General features: G+C 44.2%; 1 protein-coding gene across 1 annotated transcript in view; it reads left to right on the forward strand.

Annotated features, from left to right (window-relative positions):
* Positions 1–26,715, forward strand: part of C8b (complement component 8, beta polypeptide) — a 41,769-nt gene extending 15,054 nt beyond the window's left edge. Inside the window, 13 exon segments of the mRNA XM_013521573.1 lie at positions 1,057–1,185; positions 6,700–6,912; positions 6,914–6,941; positions 11,142–11,204; positions 11,207–11,286; positions 14,132–14,186; positions 14,189–14,254; positions 14,257–14,288; positions 20,617–20,696; positions 20,698–20,834; positions 24,256–24,392; positions 26,420–26,497; positions 26,626–26,715. Coding sequence (XP_013377027.1) covers positions 1,057–1,185; positions 6,700–6,912; positions 6,914–6,941; positions 11,142–11,204; positions 11,207–11,286; positions 14,132–14,186; positions 14,189–14,254; positions 14,257–14,288; positions 20,617–20,696; positions 20,698–20,834; positions 24,256–24,392; positions 26,420–26,497; positions 26,626–26,715 — 1,188 coding nt within the window.
* Positions 26,716–27,044: the final 329 nt, after the last annotated feature.

The raw sequence follows: 27,044 nt of genomic DNA on the forward strand, positions 1-27,044 counted from the left end.
GGCACATCCTCCATCACGCAGCGGGCCTCCAACTCCAAGCAACCGCGCCTCTGCTAGACTGAAGTATCCTCAGCCAGGCTCAGGTTCCTCCCTTCATAGCCACCTGTCCTTGAGTGCTGCCCCACCCTGAGTGCTGCCCTACTAGTGCAGGACTAATAGGAGGGACAGTTGCCATCACCTCACTCATGGAGAAGCTGAGGTGTAGAGAGGCTAAATGGTAGTCCAAAGTCACCCACCTAGAGAAAGGCAGTGAGACGGCACCTCCCAGAGACCTCACTTCAGACCTCACCTGCAGGCTGCTGCTCATTTTCAGCTGCCAAGGCCTTGTCCCCTCCTGCAGGACTTACAGGTATCTGGAAGCCAATGGGAGTAGGGTAGAGATGACTCCAGTCTGATCACTCCTGGGCCACCAAGGCATTCCCCTCTGCACAAGATGTTACACACAGGTTTTCAAACAAACAGCTCTCCTAAGTTCTCCAGGATGCACTCTCTTGCTTTGTCCCCCAATTCCCCTGCTGCTGCCTTTGACCAGATCCTCATCACCTGTCACCCGAAACACTCATACTGCCTCTCACTGGCTTGTCTGTCTCTGAACTCAGCCCTGCCTGTCCAACCCTCATGTGGCTCCAGAATGATCGCCCAAGCCTCAGCTGCCTCCTCTGTTGGGTCATCCTTGCATAAGCCCACATGTCAGAGCACATAATTGAAAGCCTCGGTGACCTCTCACAATCCCTATCGATTTCCCTCACTCACTCTTGCATCTTCTGATTCAATCACAAAAGCACCATTGTGCCTCCTGGAACACATCCTGCTCTTTCTGACCTCCCTGGCTCTGTGGAAGCCAAACTCAAAATATCCCCAGCATCTCCACTAGCTGAAATCCAAGTTCCAGCACAGCACAAGTGGGTCCATCTCCCCTATTGAATCAGGAGCCCTGCTTTTTCTGTGTTCAGAGCATCTAGTCCAGCTCTAGTACACGGTAGGAATACAGTGTATGTCTTCTGAACTGACTTGAGTCAAGGGAAATGAAAAACATCTTATCTTCTCTTCCTTCAGACCCAAGACAAATACGAATTCATACTAATGGAATATGAATCATATACAGATTTCGGACACAGTGTCATAGAGAAAACAACTAGCAAGTCTAGCCTCAGCTTTGCTTTTAAAATACCTAATGTATTTGAAGTTAGCACCAGCAAGGCGACTGATAGAGGCAAGCACTGTATTAGCAAAACCAAATGATTCTCGTGTGCCTGAAGTAACCCTGTGTTGTTTTTACATTTGTGTGTATTCTTTTGACATTTCATGCTCACAAATGTGTCTGTACCCCACATGACTCCCAGCACTAACACCAATGACATTTCTGTTATCTTGAAAATCTTTCTGTTAAAAAATAGCTTGGTTTTATATTACCTTAATTTTTACAGAGTCCAAGCAAAGATGGTAGTTCATTATCATTTCCGCCATTTTTAATAAGCACTTTCCTTTGGTTTCCAATAAGCTTAAGGTGTCAGAACAAAACATCTCTGGAGTTTTTTTAACCCACTCCAATTTGACTTCTGTCCCAGACACACGTCTGGGATGTCACCCATGACTTGTTTGACTTCTCAGGGCATTTGCTGAGCTGCACATTTCTTCTCCCTCTCTGTCTCTCTCTCTCTCTGCTTCTCCTCCTTCACTGATTTCCTTCTTGAGTCAATGTCCATGCCATTCTTATTTAAGATTTGGCTGTCATCTTTCCTGCTTACTCTACCATTGCCCTGTGACTCTTCTACGTGCCTGTCAGCTCAGGGACCAGCCAGAGCCATCAGTGCTGAGTCTCACCTTCTTGCCCATCTCCTGACCTGCCCTACTCACCCTGAGGAGCGCCTCATCTGAAGTTCTCACCCACATGCAGAAGAAGCTTTCTCCCCCTAAATCTTCAATCTATATTAAAGACATTTCCTCTTCTATTTTTCCAGGCTTTAGATTCATATTTGGCTCTCATTTGTGCTCCATTTCATTTTGGTCACTGTTATGGCTTGTGTCTGGATGTCCCCCCAGATGTGGTCATGGGGGGCAGGCTTTTCAGAGGTGGCTGAACCTAGAGTTTGTGAATGGTTCATTGTGTAGTGCTGGGGTTGAGGGTTGTGAGCGCTAAACCTGCCCCAGGGTGGTCAGCCTGCTTGTAACCAAAAATAGGCTCACTCCTCCCTATTGCTCTTGTGGGTATTGATACCTTTCACCGCCATGAATGGTTGCCCCCCTGCTATGCTACCTTGCCTTGGTGCCAGATAATTATAGACTGAAACCTCCACAAACTGTGAGCTAAATAAAACTTTCTGCCCTGAATTTTGGGTGTCAGGTATTTCGTTTCAGCAATGAGAGAAAAGTAACTAAAATAGTCACTAAATGCTTCAGTATTAGTATTTGATTTTTTATCCTAAATCCTGTTTCATCTTAGACAGCTCAGGCCTTTTGCCCTTTGTCCCTCCCAACCAGCTTCTCTGTCTCCCAACTTGCCTTTCGCCTATGTGTGCCACTGGAGAGGTGTTTCTGTGATACCAGTCCAGTCACACCATCTGCTCCTGGTACTCAGGTCAAGGATGAAACTGGTGCTCCAGTGGGAGAGGAGAAATGAGTGGGAAGCTATGATGTTGGGGAAATCTGAGGAGTCCCGGATTCCAGGGGAAGAAGCTGCATTTTATTCCCTAGCCAATGGGAGTTTTCAACACAGGAGTGAAAACTAATGTGAAAACTAATCAGAGGGGGAAGAGATGAAGACTGAAAGTCTGCAATGATCCTCATGAGAAAAAGGAACCAGAGAGGGGTCCAGAAAGGTCCTTGCTGCCAAAGATGAGCCAGCAGGAAATGAGTGGTCGACAGAACCTGGATGAAAGCCATCTTTGAGTCTCTTTCTCCATCTTCTAGGCTGTGAGCTCCTTGGGAATAGAGGCTCTTTTTTTCTTTATCTTTAGCCAAGGATGGCCCTTGGGAGGTACTGGGACAGAGCTGTGGTCACAAAGGACAGGATTGACTGAAAGGAAGGAGGACAGGGGTGCCATGTGTTTGCTTTCTCGTCCTTTCCTTCCCTCCTCCCACATGCCAAGTTCTCCTTAATGCTAACATTGTGCCAGGCGCTGCACCAGACTAGAGACCTGAAGACACATATCACGTGATTCCTTTTTTCCACTGAAACTTATTTTATTGTTTTTAAAATTGTTCACGTTCATGGAGTACAATGTGATGATTCAACACATATACACAGGTATAACGATCAAGTTGAAACAATTGGCATTTCCATCTCCTTGTGTTTATCACTTCTTTGTGTTGAGTAACTTCAAACTCCTCTCCCTAGCTTGCTATAAAATCTATACTAAATTGTTCTTGCCTTCATGTTCACAGTCTCATAGGGGAGGTAAGCATGTGAGTGGATTTGCCATTCTTAATTATTTCTTTCAGTTGTAACACAGCATGCTGTGTGCTATAAAGTAAACTGAAGTAGGGTGGAGTTCAATCTTAGGGCCAGGGATTTAACTCAGTGGTACAGCACCTGCCTGACAAGAGTGAGGTCCTGAGTTCAATTCTCAGTACCAAAAAAGAAAAGGAAAGAAAGGAAAGGAAAGGAAAGGAAAGGAAAGGAAAGGAAAGGAAAGGAAAGGAAAGGAAGAGAAAGGAAAAGAGTGTGCATCTGGGAAAGGTGGGGAGAGTATCCAGGAGGCAGTGGCTAAGTAGGGATTTGAAAGGTAAGTAGAGTGTGAGCACAGCAAAAAAGAAAGGGAGAACATTTCAGGCAGAAGGAGAATCTTGTGTACAATGTGTCATGAAAGGAAAAGCAGGTGTGAGGAGTGGTGCAAAGCTGCCTGAGCAATGACATGCAGTGTGGTTGGTGAGAAATTTCAGGCCTGCGGAGGGATACATCAATGCTATAGACACTGAAGCCAGTGAGGCTACTGAGGGAATGGAGGTTGTGAAGGGCATATATTCAAAGTAAGTGAATTGATTTTATTCTGGAAGCAATAGTGAACCAGTGTAGGGTTTTAAGTCTAAGGAAGCATCATCATAATATTATCAGAGTGTCGGCTATTGACTCTTATTGGGGTAGTGGAAGCACGTTATAGAGAAATGGGAGATCAGTAGGGCAGCCTGTCTAATGGTGTGTCAACCTAAATAACAGTCAGCGATAGATTTTCCAAAAATAGCAGCACCTCCTTGGGAATAACACACCATGGCGATAGCAGTGTGCCCTCCATAATAAACTATCTGAGTAGTCAAAGGTGTTAAGCAAGGGAAGTGTTTCAAGGCAACAGCGAGGAGGATTACATAAGATATTTTTAAACAAAAATCCTTGGCCGCTAGAACTGTTAACATGGCTGGCATCAGTTCAAAGCTGAACAGACAGTCACTAGATGAATGTCCTTAAAGGAATACTTCTTGTGTAAAGCAGTGGTGGCCTTTGTGCAAGGTTGTTATTCTGGCAGTCTTGGGACAGTCGCCAGTACTAGGTGAGCATACAGTAGGATTCCTCCTTTCATAGCCTCCTAGCTTTATTTTTATTTGCTAATTTTTTGCTTAGTGTCTACACAATCAATCCCATTTTGTTTCTGACAGCTTTTATAAACCCAAGACCCTAAACAGTGATTGCAAACCTTTTTGGTACAGGAACTGGTTTCATGGAAGAAAATATTCCATGGACTTGAGGATGGGGGAGTGGTTTAGAGATGATTCAAAGCAGCACACAGCTCAGATCCCTCCCATATGCAGTTCATGGTAGGGTTTACTCTCCTGTGAGAATCTGATGCCACTGCTGATCTCAGAGGAGGTACAGGAGCTCAGGCAGGAATTCAAGCTATGGGGAGTGGCTTTAAAAGCAGATGTCATTTCTGTGGCTTGAATTCACCTCTTGTTGTGCAGCCTGGTCCTAACGGGCCATGCACTGGTATCAATCTGTGGCCCAGGGGTTGAGAATCCCTGACCTAAAAGATTTGGAAAAGTCATAAGCAGAGTCCCACGTGACCACTTAGACAGGGTAGGACAGAAGAAGGAGTCACAAATCACTGGGATGGGTTTGAATGGTGGGAAGCAAGCCAGGAAGCAAAACAGGGACCTGGTGAGAAGCTCACAAATGGTTTTGGTTTTTTGTTTTCCGGTACCGGGAATCGAACTCACGACGTTGCGCTTGCCAGGCAGGTGCTGTGCCGTTGAGCTAAACCCCCAGCCCACCCACAAATGGTTGTACAGAGCTGAAAGTTTAGAAATGGAATAGAGTGTACCTCATAAACACTTCTACTTTCTCCTTTTCCTCTTCCTACTCCCCAGTATGGGGCCCTTCCTCCCATTGTAATACCCACTAAATACTTGTATTTCACCAGGTATCACCAAATTTCAGTCTATCCCATATGTCAGGGAGACACTAAACCTTTGTTGTAAAGGACCAGTGTTGTAGTCAGAGTTTGCAAGGGGAATAATTTAATACAGGTCACATAATCTATAAGATTATTTTATTATAGTCACCCAAACAGTCAAATACAAAGAGAGTACAAATCTGTCCACACACCCAAAGAATCTAGCTGAGGGCCTAGAGCCATGGCAATGTCCTGCATGTGTCCAGCTGAAGACCTAGAGTCCAAGTGGAGGCCTGGACAATGCTAATGTCTCATGCAGGCCTGTTTCACAGATCTGCACTGGGAAGGCCCAAAGGTCAGTAGTGGAGGCTAGAAAGTCTGTGCCAGTGGAATGAAGGATCTGTGCTAGCAGGCTAAGGGATCTGCACTGGAGCCAGGAAGCAATGCTCAAAATTAGAACCAGAGCTCCCGTGAAAAGTACCACAGCCATCCTCAGCAACATTAAAGTCCCAAGATCCTCTGACAATGAGAACAGCCGAGTCCATATCAGGAAAGCCAGCATCACAAGCTCTTCCAGGAGAAACAACAGCCCCAGGAGAACCAATAGCTCCCTAACAGCACCTCTTTTTCTTCTTTAGTTCTCCTTTTTATGCTGCCGGCAACAATCTTGAAGTGGGCCTTCCATACCCAGCACCATACTGATTCAGTTCAACTGGGTGTTACAAGTTGACTCCCAGTTGTCAATCTTCCACAACCAGATAGTAAATATTTTAGGCTTGGCAGGACCATAGGATATCTATTACAACTCCTCAACCCTGTCATCACAGTGTGACATAAGCAGTTTACATTTGCAGACAATATAGAAATGAAGGCACATGGCTGTGTGTAAATAAAACTTTATTTACAAAATCATGCAGTGGCTTTGGTGTGCAGACAGCAGTATTCTGACCCTGCCACACACTACCATATCAAGCTATCTTGAAGGACCACTTTTAGTTTTACTTGAGTGGCTTTTCTTCACAGAGTTTAAAAACAGAAGCAAATAGGATAGAATTGGAGGCAAGCAAAGCTGGCTCCCATCAGAGCAGACCCTGGACCCCTTGGCCCACCCTTCCTGTTTCTCTCTGCCCTGTGCAGTACTTGCTGTAGTAAGGAAGGGAATTCAAGCAAGCTCGTCTATGCAGAAAAGGACATTGTAATGCTTACGGGAATTGAAAGCTTGTCAAGGAGACTGTCTTCCTGCAGATATCCTAAAGGAATCATAAGAGCGATGACCCTGGGCCAAGAACATGACATGATTTTTGTGAGGTTCATCTTCTCTTTCCATATTCCTAACTTTAAAGTTCTGGTTTTCCCACGTTGGTATTTCATGTAGAAAAGCATGTTTCTGCATGCATGCTCTGACCTTGATGTGGCACATTACAAGCTAAAGCCGAGAAACCTCATGCTAAATTATGAGTTCTTCCAGAGAATCAGGTGGCTGCCCCTGGAATGCAGCCACAGGGAGTATAAAGATCCCTTCCATGACTTCAGCACCCACTGAATCACAGAGGCCATGCTTGGGGGTGTTTATGAGTACACACTTTCATCAGAACCAAGAGGCCTTGGAGCAAGAAGGTAACCAGCTAAGGGACATGCTTTCCTGTTGTGGTGAGTCTCATCCTGCTGTTGGAGGAAGAATTTTAAGTCATGCTTCTGGTTTTCCATCCACCTACCTGCCTATGCCTTCACAGCTGAAGTTACAGAAACCTCCTCCTTCTCAGGCAAAAACCTCAGTGCTCCCAGACTCATCCTCTATCTGGGCCACCTCTGCTAACTCTGCCTGTCCAGCCCCATCCTGGGCCACACCTTCAAGTGCTTTCAACAAGCAGCTGGCACCTAACACACACATCTTCCTGGATCTCGTCCAGTAATGTATGTTAAAATGTCTCTTTGATAACTCCATACCAATGTCAAATACATACCACAAACTTAATATACTCTACAAAGAGAAGTTTTAGTTTGTTTTTTTCAAATATGATTCTTCTATATCATCCACAACTCAGAAATAGTTCCATCATACACATAGTGGCTCAAACCAAAACCCTAAGAATCTCAATGATTTTTCTTTCCTTCCAAACTCTCAGTGAGTTCCATCAGTTTTCCTTCCAAATATTAGTGGCCCTAGTGTTAGGGCCACTTATCCTATGACCACTGATTCCCACTCTAAATTTACTGTGAATATGAGTTACAGAGGATGTAGTTTCTGATTAGGTAGGTTTGTGAGAGACTCAAAATGCTGCATTTCTGACACCAATGCAGGAGCCACACTGAATCCTGGACAGCTTCAGGAGCCTCAGAGAGCCACCCTCTAAATCCCCACATGGACACAACAGCCACACTGAGCCCAGGGGAGGTTTGGGAGAGTTGGTGACCACACCCCACCCCACCCCACCATCATGGGAGACACAGTGAGCCACAAGAATCCTTGGGATCTTTGAAAATGACAAAACAAAGGAGTAAAATGCAATCTCAGACCTCCACCACACCCAGAACAAGCACAGGAGATACTGACATAGGAAAGCTTAAAGTCATACACCTGAAATTTCTGAAATGATATCAACTGAAGTAAAGAAACAACTCCATCAGGCTACAGAAGAAATCAGATAAGAAATAATCTCTCAAGTAAAGAAGAAATGACAACAATAATGAAAGAGTTGCTCAGCACATATAAGGAAGATATAAATAAAAATTAGAGGAGCATAGAAAAATGATAGAAACCTTGAATGAACAGTACAGGACAGAATTAGAATGCATGATACAGTTTCAAACAGATATCCAGGAAATTAAAAATTCTACTGAAAGCTGGCAAAACCCCTTGAATGAAGCTGAAGATAGACTTTATTATCAATTCAGACCTTGAAGACAGCATTGCAGCTAATGATCACAAAAGACCTCATAAATAACAAGGAACCAGTTAGTAACAATTCAACAGCTGCAAAATGATGTAAAGACTAATAGGTATCAATGAAACAGTAGGCATCAACACAAATGATATAAAAGGATTATTTGCAGAAGTAATGGCAGAAAATTTCCCAAGCATGGAAACAATCTGAGATACAGTTAAGTGAGGCATATAGAACTTCAACTAGCCATAACAAAAATAAATCTACACCTAGACATATAATAATCAAGATCCCAGAAATTCAGCAAAAGAACAGAATATTAAAAGTTGTTAGAGAAAATAAAACCAAATCACCTATAAAGGAATGCCCATCAGAATGACGGCAGATTTCTCAACACAAACCACCAAGTCAAGAAGAGCTTGGAGTGAAGTATTTCAGGTCCTGAAAGAAAACATCTTCCAATCAAGACTGATCTGCACTGCAAAGCTATCCTTCAAAATTAATGGAGAAATAAAATATTTCCATGACAAAGAACAGAAGAAATTCAGAAGTGCCAAACCAACCCTACAAAGAGTACTAAAAGATATTCTCAAAACAGATAAAAATGACCACAGTTTCAAGAACAACAATAGAAAGAAACCACTAAGCAGAGCAAGCAATTAAACAGAGGGAAAAAGTAGGGAACCAACATCAGGAAAATAACATGACAAAGATAAGCCAATACAAATCAGTTATAAACATTAATGTAAAAGGCCTCAATTTACCAATTAAAAGAAACAGATTGGCAGAGTGGATCAAGAAACAAAATACAACACTATGCTGTATGCAAGAAACACATTTAACTCAAAAGGAAATTTATAGACTGAAAGTCAAAGGATGGAAAACAATACTCCCTACAACACGAACCCAGAAAAAAACAGGGGTAGCTATTCTGTTTGCAAACGATGTGAACTTCAATAATCAAAAGAGATAACAAAGGTCACTACATATTCATCAGGGGGAAAATGCAAGAGGAAGAGATAACAATCATAAACATTATACACCAAATACAGGAGCACCCAGCCATATCAGACAAATTTTAACAGACATGAAAAATCAAATAAGCAGTAACACCATCATAACGGGATTTTAACACTCCATTGTCACAAAGAGATAGATCAACTCGGAAAAAAATCAGCGAAGAAATAACAGAACTCAACCAAACTTGTGAACAAATGGACTTAGTAGACCTTTACAGAATGTTCCACCCAAAAACATCAGAATACACATTCTTCTCAGCTGCACATATGATGGTCTCTAAAATAAACCATATGCTAGTGCATAGAGCATGTTTAAGTAAATTCAAAGGAATTGAGATTATCTCATGCATACTATCAGACCATAATGCAATGAAACTGGAAATAATTGACAAAAGAAATTACCAAAAATCCCATATAAACACATAGAAATTAAATAACACCCTCCTGAACAATCATTGGGTCACAGACGAAATTAAAGAAGAAATTAAACAATATTTACTATCAGACAAAAATGCAGATATAATTTACCAGAACCTGTGAGATGCACTCCTCAGAAGGGAATTTATAGTGGTGAACTCCCACATCAGGAAAACAGAACAAGCACAAATAAACAATGTTATGCTGCACCTCTTGCTTCTAGAAAAAGAAGAGCAAATAAAACCTGAAGCTCAAAGAAGGTAGGAAAATATAAAGATCAGAGCAGAAATTAACACAGTGGAGATTAAGAAAAGAATATAAAGAATTAATGAATCAAACAGTTGGTTCTTTGAAAAAATAAATAAAATTCATAAACCCCTAGCAACCTTATCAAAAAAAGGAAAGAAAAAACTCAAATTCGTGCAATAAGGAATAAGGAGAATGAAATCACTACAGATCCTGTAGAAATTCAGAAGATCATCAATATTTACTTCAAAAATCTTTACTGTCATAGGATGGAAAATACAGAAGAAATGGACAGATTTCTAGATACATGTGAATTACCAAGGCTGAATCAAAAAGATATAAAAATTCTGAATAATGCAATATCAGCCTACAAAATTGAAAATGTAGTAAAAAACTTAAGCAGAGAGCATGTAATACCAATTCTTCCCAAACTCATTAATGAAATTTAAAGGGAAGCAATTCTCCCTAACTCATTCCTGGAGGCAAGTATTGCCCTGGTACCAAAACCAGAGAGAGATGTTGCTGCTGCTTGTTTGTAGACTACACTGTCAGAAACAAGGTCCCAGATTATTTCCATAGTCTTCAAGCTAATATTCAACCCTCAAGCCTTAGAATTCATCATGCAGATATCCCAGGTTTTTATGGCCAGCATCAACACTCAGATCAGATGTGAGGCCTACGCTCCAGGCCAGTATTCTGCCTCCTACCCAGCACTTGTCAGGCACTATGATTCACTGCAGGTCACACAGTTTACAGGGACAGAGCCAGGTCTTTACAGGCCCAATACTCATGTAGGAGAACATGGCATATACTATACATTTGTGTCAGTGTGACCTCAGTCTCATCATGATCAGGGATACCTTTCTCCATAACAAGCATTTGAAAAGTGCTCCCTGTAGGCAAGTCAGAGAAGGCAGGCAGGCTGCAGCTGTGCTGTCCTCACTGGTCAGACCTACAAAGAGACCTAGGGAGGAGTCATCCTTTTAGAGTATTACTGAGCATTTCCCCTTCAGGAAGGCAGCAAGCATGCTGGGAGGAGGCTAAAACAGGAAGATGACCCTGATCTCTATAAGTTCCTTACTCTGGTACTACAGCAGCCTGTACTTCTTGTCATCAGGCTGGGGACCCATTTATTTCAACCCAAGTCCCTGGGACAGCCAGGAAGAGTTAGGCCTCTAGAGCCAACCACTGGAAAGGGGACAGAGTGAATTACTGTAGAGGTCACAGACCTCTTTTCTTGCTTACTTCAGGTTATTCCCTTAATGACATTCCCAACTGTGCCAAATATGATTACCGAATTGGTGCTGACATTGAGGGGTCTATGCCACACTGGGTGTGTCAGAAGACAAATGTAGGAACATTCTGAATGAAATAAATGGTGAGAGATGGGACCATGTGTCTGCCGTGTTTGTACTCACTCCCTCTGTAATGCTCCTGGTCCCTGTTTTCCTTTAAACTAGGCACAGGACATGTCGAGACATTTCAATTAAAATTATAATCCAGCAAATAAAAACCCACCGAGCTCCTACCGTGTGCTGAGAATACAGAAATGAATCTGTTGCCTTGCTGTCCTCACTGTGCCCACATGCAGTAGATGAGCAATGGAAGAAGCAATAGTTTTCTAGCTGGAACCCCAGGGAGGACTTCCTGGAGGACAAAGTCTGGGAATTATAATTTGAGGACTAAAGTGTGAGGGTCATTTATAAGCAGGAAGAATGACCTAACAGTATCATTCTGCTTAGGAATTGAGTTGGCCTGGCTGGAAGGGGGATGCTGGGGTGGGAGGCAGGAGGAAGAAAGTAGCCTCCTGAAGTAAGAGGTGATAGGGAGACAAGGAAGCAGGCAAAGCTACAGGTCAGATAGCAGAGTCCAAATGGCAGGAAAGGCCAGACCTGAAGTGGAGATTGAACCAGCTGGGCAATAGAGCGAGGTGTCTGGGAGAGGGAAACTTGGAAGCAATCCAGGGAATTGGGAATCACACAAGAAAGCAAAGTAGAAAGGCAGTTGATCAGCAGTGCTCTGGTCCCTAGCTCTTTGTGCTTCGTGGAGCTGTCTTCAGCTGCTCTACCTGCTAGGCTGGTGCCTGGGTTTACTTACGAAGAGTCCCACAGTTGAAAGGAAACACAGTAAAACGGCCACAGAAACTAACTGCTTGTTATGGCTTATACCTAGATATCCCCTCAAAACCTCATGTGGTCATAGGTGGAGCTTTTCAATGGTGACTGGATCTAGGATGTGTGATCCTGGAATTAAGGATGTGATACTGGGATAGAGTCTTGTTGCAATGCTAAGATATGAGTGGATATGAGTGCTACCTGCCTGAAGAGCAGACAGCCTGGATAGACTTTAAGGGACAGAAAGAGGACTGCTGGAGTCACTCATCACTTGCTGCTTGCTGCTTTTGCTGCCTTCTGCCTGCCATGAACTCTTTCTTCTCTGCAATGCCCCTCTCCCATGACACCCCGCATTGGAGGCAGCTAACTATGGACTGAACTCTGCACAAACTGTGAGCAAAATAAGCCTTTGTCCTTTAACTTTGGGTGTCAGTTATTTTGTCTCAGCAAGAAGAAAAGTAACGAAGACACTCCTACTCTGTAGCAACCTCTTACACTTGAGGCTGACTTGTCCATATTTTTTGTTTGCTCTTTGTGGTGAGCTGAGTGCACAAAACATAGATCCTCTTTAAAGACTTGTGAAATAACCCTCCACCCAGCTCGCTAAATACAACACTGCTCGGCAGCACCCTTCAGCTGCTGCTGATCACACCCTCCCCCTTTTTGAGACAATCTGTAACTGTCCCTGCTTCTATGTGAAATATATCCCTTTCTGTCTCTAGAGTTTTATCACCTATATGTATCACTTACCAATATGCCTTTGTGGTGATCTTTTTTCTAACTGTATGTGGGTAGAATGTAATTTTTTTCTGCTCCTACATTTTTCATTCTACATCATGTTTTCTCATATATCCATAGTTAATTTCTTTCCATTGCTATGCAATCTTTTATTGTGTGAATATGCCACCTTATCTTTGTTCACCTATTGATGGTCATTGGGGTTATTTCCTCTATCAAGTAATTATAATCAATTCTCTATACTTCTTACACAATCAAATTAGAATGGGAATGGCTCACTAATGGGGCTGAGGGCTTTTGGAGCAGCTCCATGGGAAGTTAAGCTAAGAATGTGGTGTAGGAGGTACCATTTAGTGAGCATGCATTATGCGTGCAGCTCATTCTCCACAAAGTGTACCACTTTGGCCATCTCATACACAGGGGCTCCAGCTGAGGCCTGGGTGGGACTGTCCTCATCATTCTTGGTTTTCTAGTCTGTAAAGTGAAACTTATGTTCTCCTATTGGATATTGAGGATTAAATGCATTCGTGCATATGCAACGTTTAGACCAGTGACTGACACAAGTGATCAGTAACTGCTAACTGTTACGGTTCCACTTACTCTTTACCTGGATGCAGAGAATCCATTTTATATATGAGGGGGAAAGAAATTATTTGTCTAAGACACAAAGATAAGCACCTTCAGGCTTGGGTGAGCATGCAAGGTGACAGGGCTGAGAGGTAGGGCTTAGTTTCCCCCAGACAACCTCCACCTCCTCCACCTCTGGGGGCCAGTGTGGTGACAGGAATGTCATTTGATCAAGGAGCAGATGCTATCAAACCAGGCAGGCTTTGTTTACAGTTTGGCTGTTTCAGTTGCTGCCTATGCGGGCCTAGACAAGTGCCTTAATAATTCTAGGTATGACTTTCATCATTTGTCAAGCGGAGTTAATAATGCTTGGCTCATATGACTGCTGTCAAGTTGAACAAAATATTACAGCCTGACTATCTACCTACCTACCTACCTGTCTACCTATTTACCAATCTATTACCCATCTTCTATCATAATCAGTTAATCTCATCTATCATCCATCTGTTCAACAATCCATTATTTATTCACACTCCCCCCTCCCCTACACTAACTCCATGACTGACACTTGTATAAGCTCAAGATAAATGCCCTTTCCTCCTTATGCCCCGATTTGTAGCACATGTGACCAGTGGGCTTTCCTTTTGCTCCACGCCCCTTGACCCCCTTGTGGGCAGGGACATGGTTTGGTCTCCCATGGCTGCCAGGCAACCTCTCTGAATATCGTGGTGCCTAAGATTTTGCTTGAGCTGCAGAATATTCCAAGGTGTGAAAGTGGATCCTCTTGTGACATGCTTGCTCTTCATGTCCCTTCCGGACAGTACAAGAAGAGCACTGTGAGGGAAGACTTGGTGGTCCTTGTGCGGAGAGGGGCAAGGGGCACATCACTGCCCTGGCCTATAAGGAGCTGCCCAGGGCTGCACTGATGCAGGAGTTGGGAGATGCTGGCAGTACAACCCGGCCTTCATCAAAGCAAAGGTACCCCAGCTGTGCCACCCACCACTGCCTCCTTTCTGGAGGCCCACCATGAGCCAGGGTGTGGAATGTAGGTCAGTAAGATGTGCCCTAATCTCAAGGCATGTTCATTATAGGAGAAAATATATCTGAGATGAACAGATTAGGACCTGCTGCTGTGTCCCACCTGGAGACCCACCTCCTTCCCACTTGGGTCCTCAAGTTTCTAAGCGTCTGCTTAGGCCTCTGTTAGGTCTAGACGAGAGACCTGACTTCTTCCCTCTCCTGTAGATGCTCTCATGGGCTCGATGGATAAAAAATAATGATCCCAACCACCTGTCACCAAAACAAGAGGAGATTTGCAGTCTTAAACTAAAAAGATATTTGTGGGAACAGGATTGTCATACATATCAGTAAGATAGGTCCTCGCCTGTGGGGACTTCGGAACAGCACCCAGCGCCTGTCCTACACCATATCCTTTCAGCTGGTGTCTGAACAGTCACTGATGGGCCATTGCCCCCTGAGAGTCCCCTTTTAGTCAAAGAGAGGGACTGGAAGACTGATGTGCCGATGAGACACTATAGTCTCCACATCTGGCAATTTCCCACAGTATCTTTATGTGTCAAAAGTAAAGTTTGTGCAGAACAAGAAAGCTGCCGTTCAGTCCTCTCCTCTGCACTTCCTCAGCGGTGACATTCTGGGCATAGTTGCTGTGATCACAAGAGGGATGGAGTCAGCCTTGGGAGGCTGGCAGCTCCAGAGAAAGCTAGGCTTGACGGATGTCATGGTGACACTGGTTGACATCACAGCAGGGCGTGGGAGACAAGAGAGTTCAGGAAAATAGCTTCCTGGGTTTTACTTTTTACTGAAACATTTCCTCTGAATATTTTTTAAAACTGACAACAAAGGGAAAGCCCCGGTTATTCAGTGAGGTTGGGGTGCCTGCCTAGGAATGTCAAATGCCAAGCATAGATGTCATCCAAGGCGAGTTAGAAAATCAGTGAGGGCTGGGGGGGTGGTGCGGTGAGGAAGGCAAGAGGGTTGAGGGTGATTGTGCACCTTTGCACCTCCCTGACCTGTGTTGGAGACATACATCCAGGTGTCCCCTCTCCTATGCACTCTTTCTGGAGAGAAAAAACTGCATAAGGCTTCCTATTATCTCAGAATAATTCTCTGCAGAGCCAGCTTACCAAGGAGCTGGAGTGACAATTGATTTTCTAGCCCACTAGGTAGGCAATTCCTAGATACAAGAGTGTTGGCTAACGCTTGAGTACATTAATGAGTCTCTGAAATCAAGACCTGAGACACCATCTCTATAGCCATCAGATAGGCAGCATAGGAGACCACAGAAAAGCCTGTTTGTACTATTTACTGGTGAACCAGATGTGGTCAGGTGGCTCTTGGTTCCAAGAAGAGTTAAGAAATAGCAATGGACATGTAAAGAGGTTTTTGAACACAAAAGATTGAAATTATGTTCAAGATGCAGAAAATGAGCATATATCTATAAGATAGGAAAATAGAAATAAGTTTTCGAATGCATTTTCTTTGTGATTATAACATATTCAAGAAAATGAGGAATTTATAAAATAAAAATAGCTGAGATGTTTAGACACTAATCAGATGAAAGGGAGGCAGCTAGATGTGGGGAAGCAAAAGCACAATAGCAGAATTAAAACCCACATTGGAAACTATAAAGAACAGAATTGACACTGCAGAAAATTGAGTCAGTGATGTGGAAGGTGCTATAAAAAAATGTTCTTATAATACAGAAACAAAAGACAAAGAGATTAAAACAATGACAGAAAAGAAATATGATGGATAGAGTACAGAAGTGGAAATCTAAAACACAAAGACTTCCTTCTGAGAAAGAGACAAGATTAAATGTGAAGACACATTAATCAAGGACATAATGGGAGAGGCTTCTGTGAGCCGATAATGTAAAATGAGCAGCTCATTGAAAGCTAGGCAAAAGTACTGAAAACAAAACAAAACAATACCGAAACACATCGCAGTGAAATGTTTTGCTTCCAGGAGCAAATATATCCTACAGGAATAAAAGTCAAACTGGTCTTAGAAGTCTACACTGTGAAATGCCTGGAGATAAAGGAGTGACAACTGTTAGTTCTAAAGGGAAAAGCTGGCGACCTGGTTAGATGGTCATTAAGGGGTGAAGAATTTCAAAGACATTTAGAGGTCATGAAGGAGTCACAAAAAGCATCACCCGATTTAGCAAATATCCAGTTAAATTTGACTTTCAGATAAACAAGGATTAATTTTTTAGTGTGAGCATCTCCCAAATATTGCAATTTTGTACTTTATACTTATTATTATTAATTAATTATTATTATTATTAATACTTAATATTATACAAATATTTTATACTTATTATAAAAAATATTTGATGTTTATCTGATATTGCAGTGTAACCACGTGTCTTGTATTTAACTGCCAATCTGAGGCATGTGGTCTCTCTTTCACATGCATTTCTGCATCTAGTCAGGCTGATGCAGAAGCAGTGTGCTGGACACTGGCGTTGCCCAGGGTAGAAAGAAAAACATGGTAATGAATGGTCTCGCAGAGAGATCAGGGCGCTGAGGTCACATGCAGAGAAATAATCCTCAAACCTCAGTTCAGCAGAGCTTACTTCTCAGTTACATGCAGTGTACAGTAAGTGCTTCTAAAAGGGCTTTGCTCCCTGTGCTCACTCTGGGAACTCGATGAGAGGATTTTTATCTCGGCATCTACTTCCAAGATGTCCTTGCCCTGAAATGAAAGCTTCCAATGGAAGTGAGCTTCTCCTGCTCACTTTTGGCTGGTTAGAGCAAGTTACAGGGCACACCTGCCTTTAAGGAGGGAGTCCTTCCATTGAACAACTCTGCCTCTAAGGAACTGCAGTCCTAGTATGTGCAAGCCTGCCCTTGAAGAATTTCAGTCCTACTATGTGCAAGCCTGCCTCTGAGGAACTGAAGCCCTACTATGTGAAAGTCTGCCCTTGAGGAATTTCAGCCCTACTATGTGCAAACTTGCTCTTGAGGCGTTTCAGTCCTACTATATGCAAGTCTGTCTCTGAGATGTGCCCTACTATATGCAAACCTGTCCTTGAAGAATTGAAGCCCTATTATATGAAACTTGCCTTTGAGAAATTGTAGCTCTTTTTGAAAGCAAATTATTCAAATATTTTCTAAAAGCAAATCCCCCTCATCCATAAGAGCATTTAAAATATAATGTGGTAGCACTAACCTGGTAAAGAGTGCAAAGTTGGGCTGATAGATTTCACTTCCAAAAACAAATTTAGAATTTCAAATAAGAACACCATAAGTATAAGCAAATGATAGATAACACACCAAAAGAATTTTGCCACAAAGGTAGACCCCATGTGATAATTTATTAGAAACAGACATGTTAAAGGAATTGCACAAGCTTCAACTGGCTAAGAAACATGCAAAACTGTTACTCTCACTAGCAATAAAAAAGTTCAAATGTAACAGCATGATGTTATCCTTCACTTGTCCAGTTGACAGTGATTAGAATCTACAATGCTCGCTGACGTGGAGAGGGAGGAAATGGGTAATTCTGTAAAGTGGGATGAGTATATGATATGGCACGACTCTTTAGGGAAAGGATGTAAGCACATATCTCCAAAATATTTTTAAATAACTAGCTTTTGATTCGGTAACACCAAATGCAAGAGTCCACTGAAGACCTAGTTTGAAAACTTGGTAATGATGTACGTATAAAGACATTCAGGTTTGGCTATAATAGCAAAAAGGAAAAGAAGAAAAGGAAATATCTTAAAGGCTCAAGGGAGAAGAGCTGAGTCCACTGCAGCTCCTCAAACAGCAGGCTACTCAGGGGTCACAGAAAGCCATTTCATCAAAATATATTGAATCACAGGGAGAAACACTCCTGATAAGTGTTCAGAGTGTGTTATAAAATCACACCAATGCACCAATCTAGTGTAAATACCTGTGCATTCACGTCTCTAAAAATACATCCTGAGAGGAAAGAGACCCACGCAGGAACAGTCCAAACCCTTTTCTGCCACTTACTGATATGTGAACTTTGTCAGTCTTTTTAAGTTTCCTGTGCCTCAGCCTTTCCCCTGAGCAATGTGGAAACAGATGACTGCCCATCTCCCACAACTGCTGTGAAGGTGAGATGACGTGTGTGGGTTGGAAAGTTCAGCACCCATAAATGCTAGCTCTAGAGATAATTATTTCTCATCACCAAGAGTGCCATGTCCAACTGTGGAACACTGCATGGCATTTAATAGAGATTTCCCAACAGTTCCTTGCAGCAATGTGATAAGTATAACCTTCAGTGGGGCAGGGGTGCTAGGGACACACAGACCAATGTATTTAGGGTTGAATATTTAGGGGCAAGGTGCAGAGTAAACAAGAAGAGGAAAAGAGAGAAAGGAAGAAAAGGGGAAGAAAAGGGGGGAAAGGCTTAAAGAGGAAAAGCAAACTAACAGCACACCTGAGCGATATTGGCTCAGGTCAAAGGAGAGCTATGGAGTCCAGCATTATGGCTGTTGAGTTGCAAGAGAACCACCACTGTCAGCAAAATTGGGAGAACTCTGGGGTCCAGAGTGGCAGTGGGAATAACCAAGCTGTTTTTGTCAATGCAATAGTCATAGTGAACTAGGAGGAAAACCCTGGCCTTGGATTAGACTCTTGGCCATAACATTTTATGAGCTGTGTGACCTTGGTCAAGATACTTATGCTCTCCATAAAAGGGGGCTAATACTTGTTACCTTGTGAGGATAAAGTAGATCCTATTAGGAAGCCCCTGGAGCCCATGCAGCTCCTGGAGTGGACTTTATGTGGAGGGTTTATTCCGGCTTGGCTACTGACAACTCCTCTTCCTCCTGGGTCAGTCTCCGCGCCGGTAGACAAAAGTTAAGGTGGTTAAGGGCAGCATGTCAAGGTGCTGGAAAGCAAAAGCAGGCTGCTGGAAGAGCTCTGCTTTGGAGTAAAGCAAGCTCCCCCTCCCCTGCACCACAGCCCCCTCCCTGTGTGTGGCCTGTAGGCTGGACAGTTCTGTAAATAGCCATTGGATCAATTCATTGACCACAGCCGGTGAGACAATGGGACCACCAAGGAGCTTGCTTTGCCCACTGGCGCGAAGGTCAGCATCAGATGCATTAAGAAATGGAAGCAATTTTCTTCCCACTGGAGGCTTCTATTAGACATGATTGCCTGCATTTAGAGGGACCCTAAACTCTCCAGGGCTGGATTGGGGCAGGATCATAACCAAACTCTGGAAAGGAACCTGGCCCTGGAGCCGGAGCTAAGAGAGGCGGTACATGGTTGATGACCTCTCCAGTCTTGGTCTCTGGTCTTCTTATCCAAGGCACCTCCAGCTCCCGCACAGCAGCACCTCTGTGGAGGGACCGGCACCTGAACTTTCCACTGCTCGGTTTCTGACAGCTGTGGCCCGGCTCCTGCTGCTGCCACTGCCCCACTGAGGCCTCCACCCTGGCATTCATTCCTGGTGGCAGTGACCCTAGTTTCTAAGGGAGAGAAGATGCTTGGGAGCTTTGGTACCTGGGAAGAGCTTGCTGATAGTGGCTCTTGCATGATGGGAATGTTTCTGAAAGATTTGGAGGGACCATGGTGTGGGGACAATAATCCTAAAGTACATTTAAAGAGCTGCTGGACACCAACCCCTGACCCCCCTCCACCATCCACCCCTCCCCTCTTACCTGCTCCCTTCTGTGAGTTCGGCTGTCACCACTATGGCTCCCCTCAGCACACTGTGGGGTTGGGTCCAGAAAAACCCACTGTAAGTTTGATATATTGCAAATTGAAGATGCATCTGGTAAGGCCAACCTGCAGAACATCCTAGCCTGGCATCGCAGTCTTCTGGAGGTTCAGAGTTCCTCTTGATGGTGACCAGGTAGGAGCTGGGCTCGAGCCCTGTCACAGCTACCCAACACCATATGAGAGACTTGTGCGGCAGAACACTAGTCCAGGAAGTGGTCACAATGCTACTGAATGAAGTTCACTTCCGTACCCTCCCGGAGTTGAAAAAGAAACCCTAAGTCAGATATGGTCTGTAATCATCTGTCAGGTGTTTGTCTCTATCTCTAGATTCTAAGTTTCTCAAGAGTCAGGATTTTAGCTGTTGTTCATGTTTAATGCCTAGCACTTAGTTGTTTGGTATTTGTTGGTCTGAACTGGAATGAGCTAATTTGTGCAGGTGGGTGAGAAAACAGACAGTTCTTCCTGTTCCAGAGGAATCATAAGCAGTTTCCACGCCCAGAGCCCCCACCCACTGGTGTGGCCTGGCTTCAGGCCTCATTTCATGAATGTTTCCTCTTGAAAACAATGCTCTTCCTCCCCTCCAGGCAGGGCCTCTATATGATTTGGTGATAGCCACAGATTTCGCCTACTCCAGCACAGTGAGACAGCACATGAAGCTCCCTGTGGGAAGTCAGCTCCTGCCACTGTGCCACCTGCCAAAGGAATGGAGTCCCTGTCCTGAAAAGGACCATTTCCAGGCCACTGGGGTCCCTGTGGAAGCTATTATCTGGAGGAAGCTGGCTCTGGGTTGAGCTGTTTGCCAGTTTCTGATTCCCAAGAAGGCAGGATGGAAGCACCTAGGGGACACTCTTCCCACTGTCAACGTACCTGGGTTCCAGCCTCAGGGGCTCAGTGGGTGACAGCAGCAGTTAGTTGAGGTCTGAATACAGCTGAGAGCATGTGGTGGCCATAGACTCAGGGAGCCTGACCCATACGGGTGAGATTTGAAGGCACAGTAAGGATCACCCAACAGAATTGAGTGCTGATTTCAAGGGTCACATCTGGGGTCACTGCAGTGGGTGGGGAAAACTGGGAGAGATGGTGACTGAGAACCCCGCTCCTGCTGTGAGGGACTAGCAAGGCACTGAGAAAGGTCCAGCCCACCACCCCAAACAGGACATCAGGAACCTCTAATTATAGCCAGTTGCAGTCCAGGAAGACGTAGCCAGCCGCAAAGAAGTCACCAAAGACCCGTTCTCAGGGAGAAAGATTCCAGTTGCCCATGCAGCACTGAGGAATTCGCTTCTAGTTTCTCATGTAGGATGGATATCAGCAAAACAGACACAGTTGGGTTAAGGTATAAATTTCACCATCATCCCAGGATTGCTGCGCAAGGGCGTGGGATCCTTATCAGCTCATGGTTTGGGTCCACAGCAGCTGAAGTTCCCTTTGCCTTGTGTGAGAATCTAGACCTAGAAGCTGGAGCTCAACTGAAGCTGTAAGTGGAGGTGAAGAATATGAAGCCAGTGTCTGACCAGGGATGGGGAACTCTGTAAAGCGATTCAGGTGACAGAGCTCCAAGGTGACAAGTTACATATTACCATAAGAATCACTCTCAAACTCTTAGAACTGGCCAGAGTTAGGGTGATCCCTAAAGAGTGATGCATTCCCCACTGTTATGGTTTGTGTCTGGGTGTCCCCTCAAAGCCACATGCAGTCATGGGGTGCGCTTTTAGAGTTTTCAATTCTTTGTTGTGAGTGCTACACTGCCCTGGGGCCAATAGTTTGCATATATAAGGGAGGGAAAAAGGCTGCTTGCTGCGCCACTCCTCCTTTTTGCTCTGGTTGCTTTTGCTGTCTTCTGCCACCATGAACTATTGCCCTCTGCCGTGTGCCACTCTGCCTTGGAGTCAGCCAAGTATGGACTGAAACCTCCACAAACTGTAACCAAGACACTAAGGTACTTAAGCAGAGGCTCAACAATGATATTAAATTGGACATCACTGATGATTGGCTTAAGTGAGGCTTAAGTGAGGCCACCATAGCTTCTGACCCTGAAAGCTTATAAATATGGATTGAATGTCAGCTAATAAGTAATTTCCTCAACAAGTCCTTGTAATTCCTCATGATGACAAAAACACCCTTTTATGAGCAAAGGGCCCTCAAGGAAGGAGTAGGTATTCTTGGAACTGAGCCTATGCTTTGTAAACCTTTCAACTCAGTGTTTTTTCCTGAAGTCACCTAATGGAATGGCCCTCATGTAGGAGACTGGGCCCAGGGCCTTCAATTCACATGGTGTAGCTAATGGTTTCTCCTAGTTTTTCAGGATCCCACAGTGAGTGCATCTTCCCTCTTGGCTTCTGAGGACCAGAATGTGAGGTCAACCAACAGAAAAGTAAGGGTCCTTTTGAGCGTTGTTCAGACAGAGGAACTCTGGGGAAGTGCAGAGAATAAGTCAAAAGAAGAAGGCCATGGTGGGGGTTGCAGTAGGGGGCTGGACACTAGGAAGCTGGAGATCCATTCTGGGTTCTGGTGTTGTGTTGCATTATTTTACACTTCAGAGTGTTCTTGTTACAGAACTGCTGATGCATGCATGACAGCTCCAAGTCCTTGTTGGGTAATTCTGGAGTACTTAAACTCTTTCTATGTAGTGAGCGTATACTCAGCCCTCAAAATCCTGCACTGATGTCCATTCTCTGTCAAAAATTCCTTGAAGTCTGCAGGTGGAGTTTATTCATTCCTCCTGTGGGTGCCCATGGACCTTGAACATATATTCATCATGGTTCTCAGCACATTGCATTTGGGGGTTGGGGACAAACCTACCTGCTGTGCCTCTGTGAGTAGTGATCAAGTCCCATTGGTTTCTGTGTCTGCTCAGTGATGTATATGGAATTAACAAATGAAAAATGAGACTAAGGCTCCCTTCCAGCTCCAAAATTCTTTGGTCAGTTTATTATCTAAGAGCTCTCAACCTCTTTTTGCTTTTATTCCATTCTGTGACATTTTGATCCTCTTAAAAGTGAGTATGGAGCATTCAGTAAGAAGGAAAAAACATTTATTGGACACTTTTATAGAGTAGGCACTTTCTGAGTACCTAGACTCAACTTGGATTTGAATTTCACCTCTTTTATTCACTAACTGTGATCTTGAGCAAGATGTTTATTCCTTTGTGCCTTTATTTCTGCACCTGTAAAATGGAAAGGATCAATTAACTATCTCATGGAGTTGGCTTGAGTTTGTAATGAGGCATATAAAGCAGAATCCCCCAAATTTTGGCCCCAGGGACCATTTTTCTGGAAGACAATCTTCCTGCTGGTAGGAAGTGGGATGATAGTTTGGGGATTAAATTCTTGCTAGAGATGCACAACCTAGATCCTTCACTTGTGCAGTGCACAGCAGGGTTCACACTCCTATAAGAAGCAGAGGCTTAACCATGATAAGTTGGACATCAGTGATGACTGGCTTAAATGAAGGCACCCAAGCTTCTGACCCTGAAAGCTTATAAATGTGGATTGAACATCAGCTAATGCCTCTGCCAATCTGACAGGAGCCAGTGATAGGAAGTGGCAAAGCTAGATACCTAGTATATCATGATGAGTAACTGATTATTCATATTCTCATCAACATTCAAAACATCCTCAAGTAGGAGGTAGGGGTGTAGCTCAGTGGTAGAGCCCTTACCTTGCATACAGAGATCCTGTCTGAACGACAGCACCATGCAAAAGAGAAATCCAAGAAAGGCAAATGTCATCCATCCAACAGATGTTTACTGAGGGCCTTCTCTGTGCCCATTGGGTACTGAGGCTCACTGGTGACAAATCTGATCCAGTCCTTATCATCACAGAAACTGCACTATGGAAGAGAAGATCAGTGTCACTAGAAGTGTCCTATTGATGCATTGAAAATTTCAGTTGTAACAATTGCTACAAAATGCTCTGAGTTTAAAATATGGGAAACTGATGGAGAATTAGGGGTCTTGGAAAGTTTCCCTAAGGAAATGTGCTCTTGGTGAGATCTGAAGGGTGAATAGGCTGGATTGGGTGAGCAGATGCCGGCCAAGGAAAGCAGCATGGCACATGCCCTGTGGTAACGGAGGACAGGGTGGTACAATGGTCACAAAGAAAGACATTTGACTGGAGAGGTGAGGTCAGTGATTCAGACCCCCAAGGCCATTTGCCTTACCCATCCTGCCCCACCCCAGGGCACCAGATTATAGTAATGTGTGTTAACCTCTTTTCTTGCAGATGACCCCATCAATGGGAACTGGAATTGCTGGTCCACCTAGTCTTCATGCTCTAGGGGACTAAAAACAAGACAAAGAGTTCCACACAGTGGGGGAAGCCCCTGCTCAGGCCCCACATCAGAGATGGTCAACTGTTCGGCAAGGGAGCATTTCTGGCAGATGACACCGCTGTGCTCTGCACACAGTGGGGGCCTGGGGACCCTCAGGCCTCGCCCACCTCACCCTACTCCAGCTCCCACTGTAACCAGCTCAGGCAGAGGGAAGCGCCATTCAGGCTTTTAAAGTAGAGATATTATTTTGTAAAATGTACGGTGATTTGAATAGTGAGTTAAACAAAAGTGTTGAAGTTCTCTAAAAGGACCTTATAAAACTCATGCTGCCCACTCTACACTTTTACTTCACTCTCATTTACTGTTGGCCAAGGGCTGTGCTGGAATTGTTCACCAGGTAGTCCCGCCCTCTAGCAGATGACGGGCATACAGGAGGTGACTCCTAATGAACCAACAAATAGATATGAAGCTGCTCTTTCCTTGATGAGTGCAGGATGAGGTTCAGCAATTATGGAAGCTGCTGTTTCCTGGATGATCACTATGTGCCAGCCACTGATTCGTTGTCTCAGTTCATTCATGGCCACCTCCCAAGGCAGATGCTCTTTCTTATTAACCCTAGTAAAGAGCAGGGGGGACTGAGGCTCAGAACAGTTCAGACACTTGTCCAAGGCTGCAGAGAAAGTGGGCTACCCGGACTGCACACTCCGGCTCTAGAAATTTAAACTCTTAACTGTGATAGTCTCCTGCTTTTCAGTGAAGCAGCATCTGGTTAATAAAGGATTTTTCACAAAATATAAAGCAAAAGAAAGCACTGTGTGCACATGTGTGCATGCGTGTGTGTGTGTGTATGTGCGTGAATGTGTGTGTGTGTGTGTGTGTGTGTGTGTGTGTTGACAATCTCTGCTGGCTGCTGCCAGAGGAAGGTGGGTCTCTGTCCTTCAGCTCCTCTGCTAACTAACTTGCCAACCTGAAAAACAATGTTAGGACTAACCCTGTGGAACTTGCTGGTCAGGTGTTAATACTTAATAGGTAAGAACAGTTTGCATCTCAGCTCAGCCACTACCTCCAAATAGTTAAAGGAACAGTAGGGGTGAGTGCCTGGGGGGAGTTTCCCAAAGCCAGGGAAAGTTAAAAGAAAAAAGGGAAGGCTGTGATGGCTGCAAGAGAGCAAGCCAAGGAACCTTTGATGGCTATGGGGTAGATGCATGGTACCTTCCCCTCACTTCCCATGAGCTGGTCTGTGCTTCCTACTCTGGGCAAATACTATCTGGGGAGGAGAGTGCCTGAAGAGGAGAATAAGACAATTGATCTGCAAGTTACAAAAACACCAAAATATGTTTGTTTTTCAGGTTGGCAAGTGAGGATCTAAATTCTATTTCTCTCATTCATTCAATCCCATTAAAACCTCCCTTAAGATTTTCTTTGCTCTGGCACATCCTGCCTGGTTGAAAAACTTTAGGTGCATTTACCAGAAAGGAGTGGGGGGAGGTGCAGCTAATTAAAGGTGAATTTGCCTCATCTTATTCCCCTTCAATCAGTTTGCTGTCAGCCAGATCATCTGCATTGGGTTCACTGCCGGATTTGTTTGCTGGGTACGAGACCCTGGCACATCCACAGCACGGAAGCTTGGTGCCACCGATTGGCGTGCCTTGAACTGCTCTCCCAAATGAAATTAATAGAACAAGGAGCTGTGCAAGTGTTGTTGCAGCAAGCGAGGTGATCGTGTCTGCCTTCGTGCATCCCTGGGTCCCTGGAATAAAGCTGACGGGCCTGGGCCCTTGTTTAGTTTAATATTATTGCTTTGCTGTCTGCTGTTCTTTCAACAGGCTAATCCAATAATGTTTTATCTCTTTCATTATACCGAGGCCGTATAATTTTCTTGAGTTATAATCTATCTTCTTTTAAGATTCCCCAGAGACAAGGAAGAGCAGCTCTGTCTCGGTTGACGCAAGGCACGCTCAAAGCCCACACTAGCTCAGCGAGGCGAGCACCGCCAAATTAAATTCCGAATCTCAATCACAGCCACCACTTCTAATGGGAAATTTGAGTTGATTATGGAGATGACAGCCAGGTTCACGTTTATTGCGTTTAGCAGAAATTGTTTATCCTATTAAGTACGGTCTTGAAGGAGAGACGATTGGATTGCAGAGCACCGGTGAATACCCGGGTGACGCCCAAGCGCTGCTAAACTGGGTAATAATTATATTCTTATTTGTGGGCTGAACTTCCCCACGTGGCTCTTTTTGCCAACAAATGCAGTTAGGAGGAGGCGGAAACATAATGTAGGAATTAAGCAAAATAAACGCAAACTGTGCTTTCAGAGAGTATTCGTAACTGTACCTGTGAAGGAGCTGCAGCATCCTCAGGCGGATCGCAAGCAGGGCCCCAGGAAACCTCGAATGCGGCACTAGACACTTGCGTGTGGGAGAGCTTTGTACCCAACAGAACGAGTCTTCGAAAGGCTATGAGCCCTTTCACACATTTCATGTCAGGGTGGGAGGTTTTCCCCATGACCTTGGACTAATAACTTCTGCAGGAATAGTAACTATTATAATTAGCTTAACAATAGTAATAATAATAGCTGCCAATTACAGACTGCTTCCCAGTTTAGGAAGTCCTTTAGCCTGCATTATCCCATTTAATTTGTGTCTGAATTTGATGGGGTAGATAGTAATGCAATCATCAGGTGACAAAGACAGCCTCAAAAGGAAACACGATCCTTACTGAGAAGGGCTGGACC

The sequence above is a fragment of the Chinchilla lanigera genome, unplaced genomic scaffold (genome assembly GCF_000276665.1).
Source record: "Chinchilla lanigera isolate Chin_1 unplaced genomic scaffold, ChiLan1.0 scaffold00063, whole genome shotgun sequence".
NCBI classification, from domain to species: domain Eukaryota; kingdom Metazoa; phylum Chordata; class Mammalia; order Rodentia; family Chinchillidae; genus Chinchilla; species Chinchilla lanigera.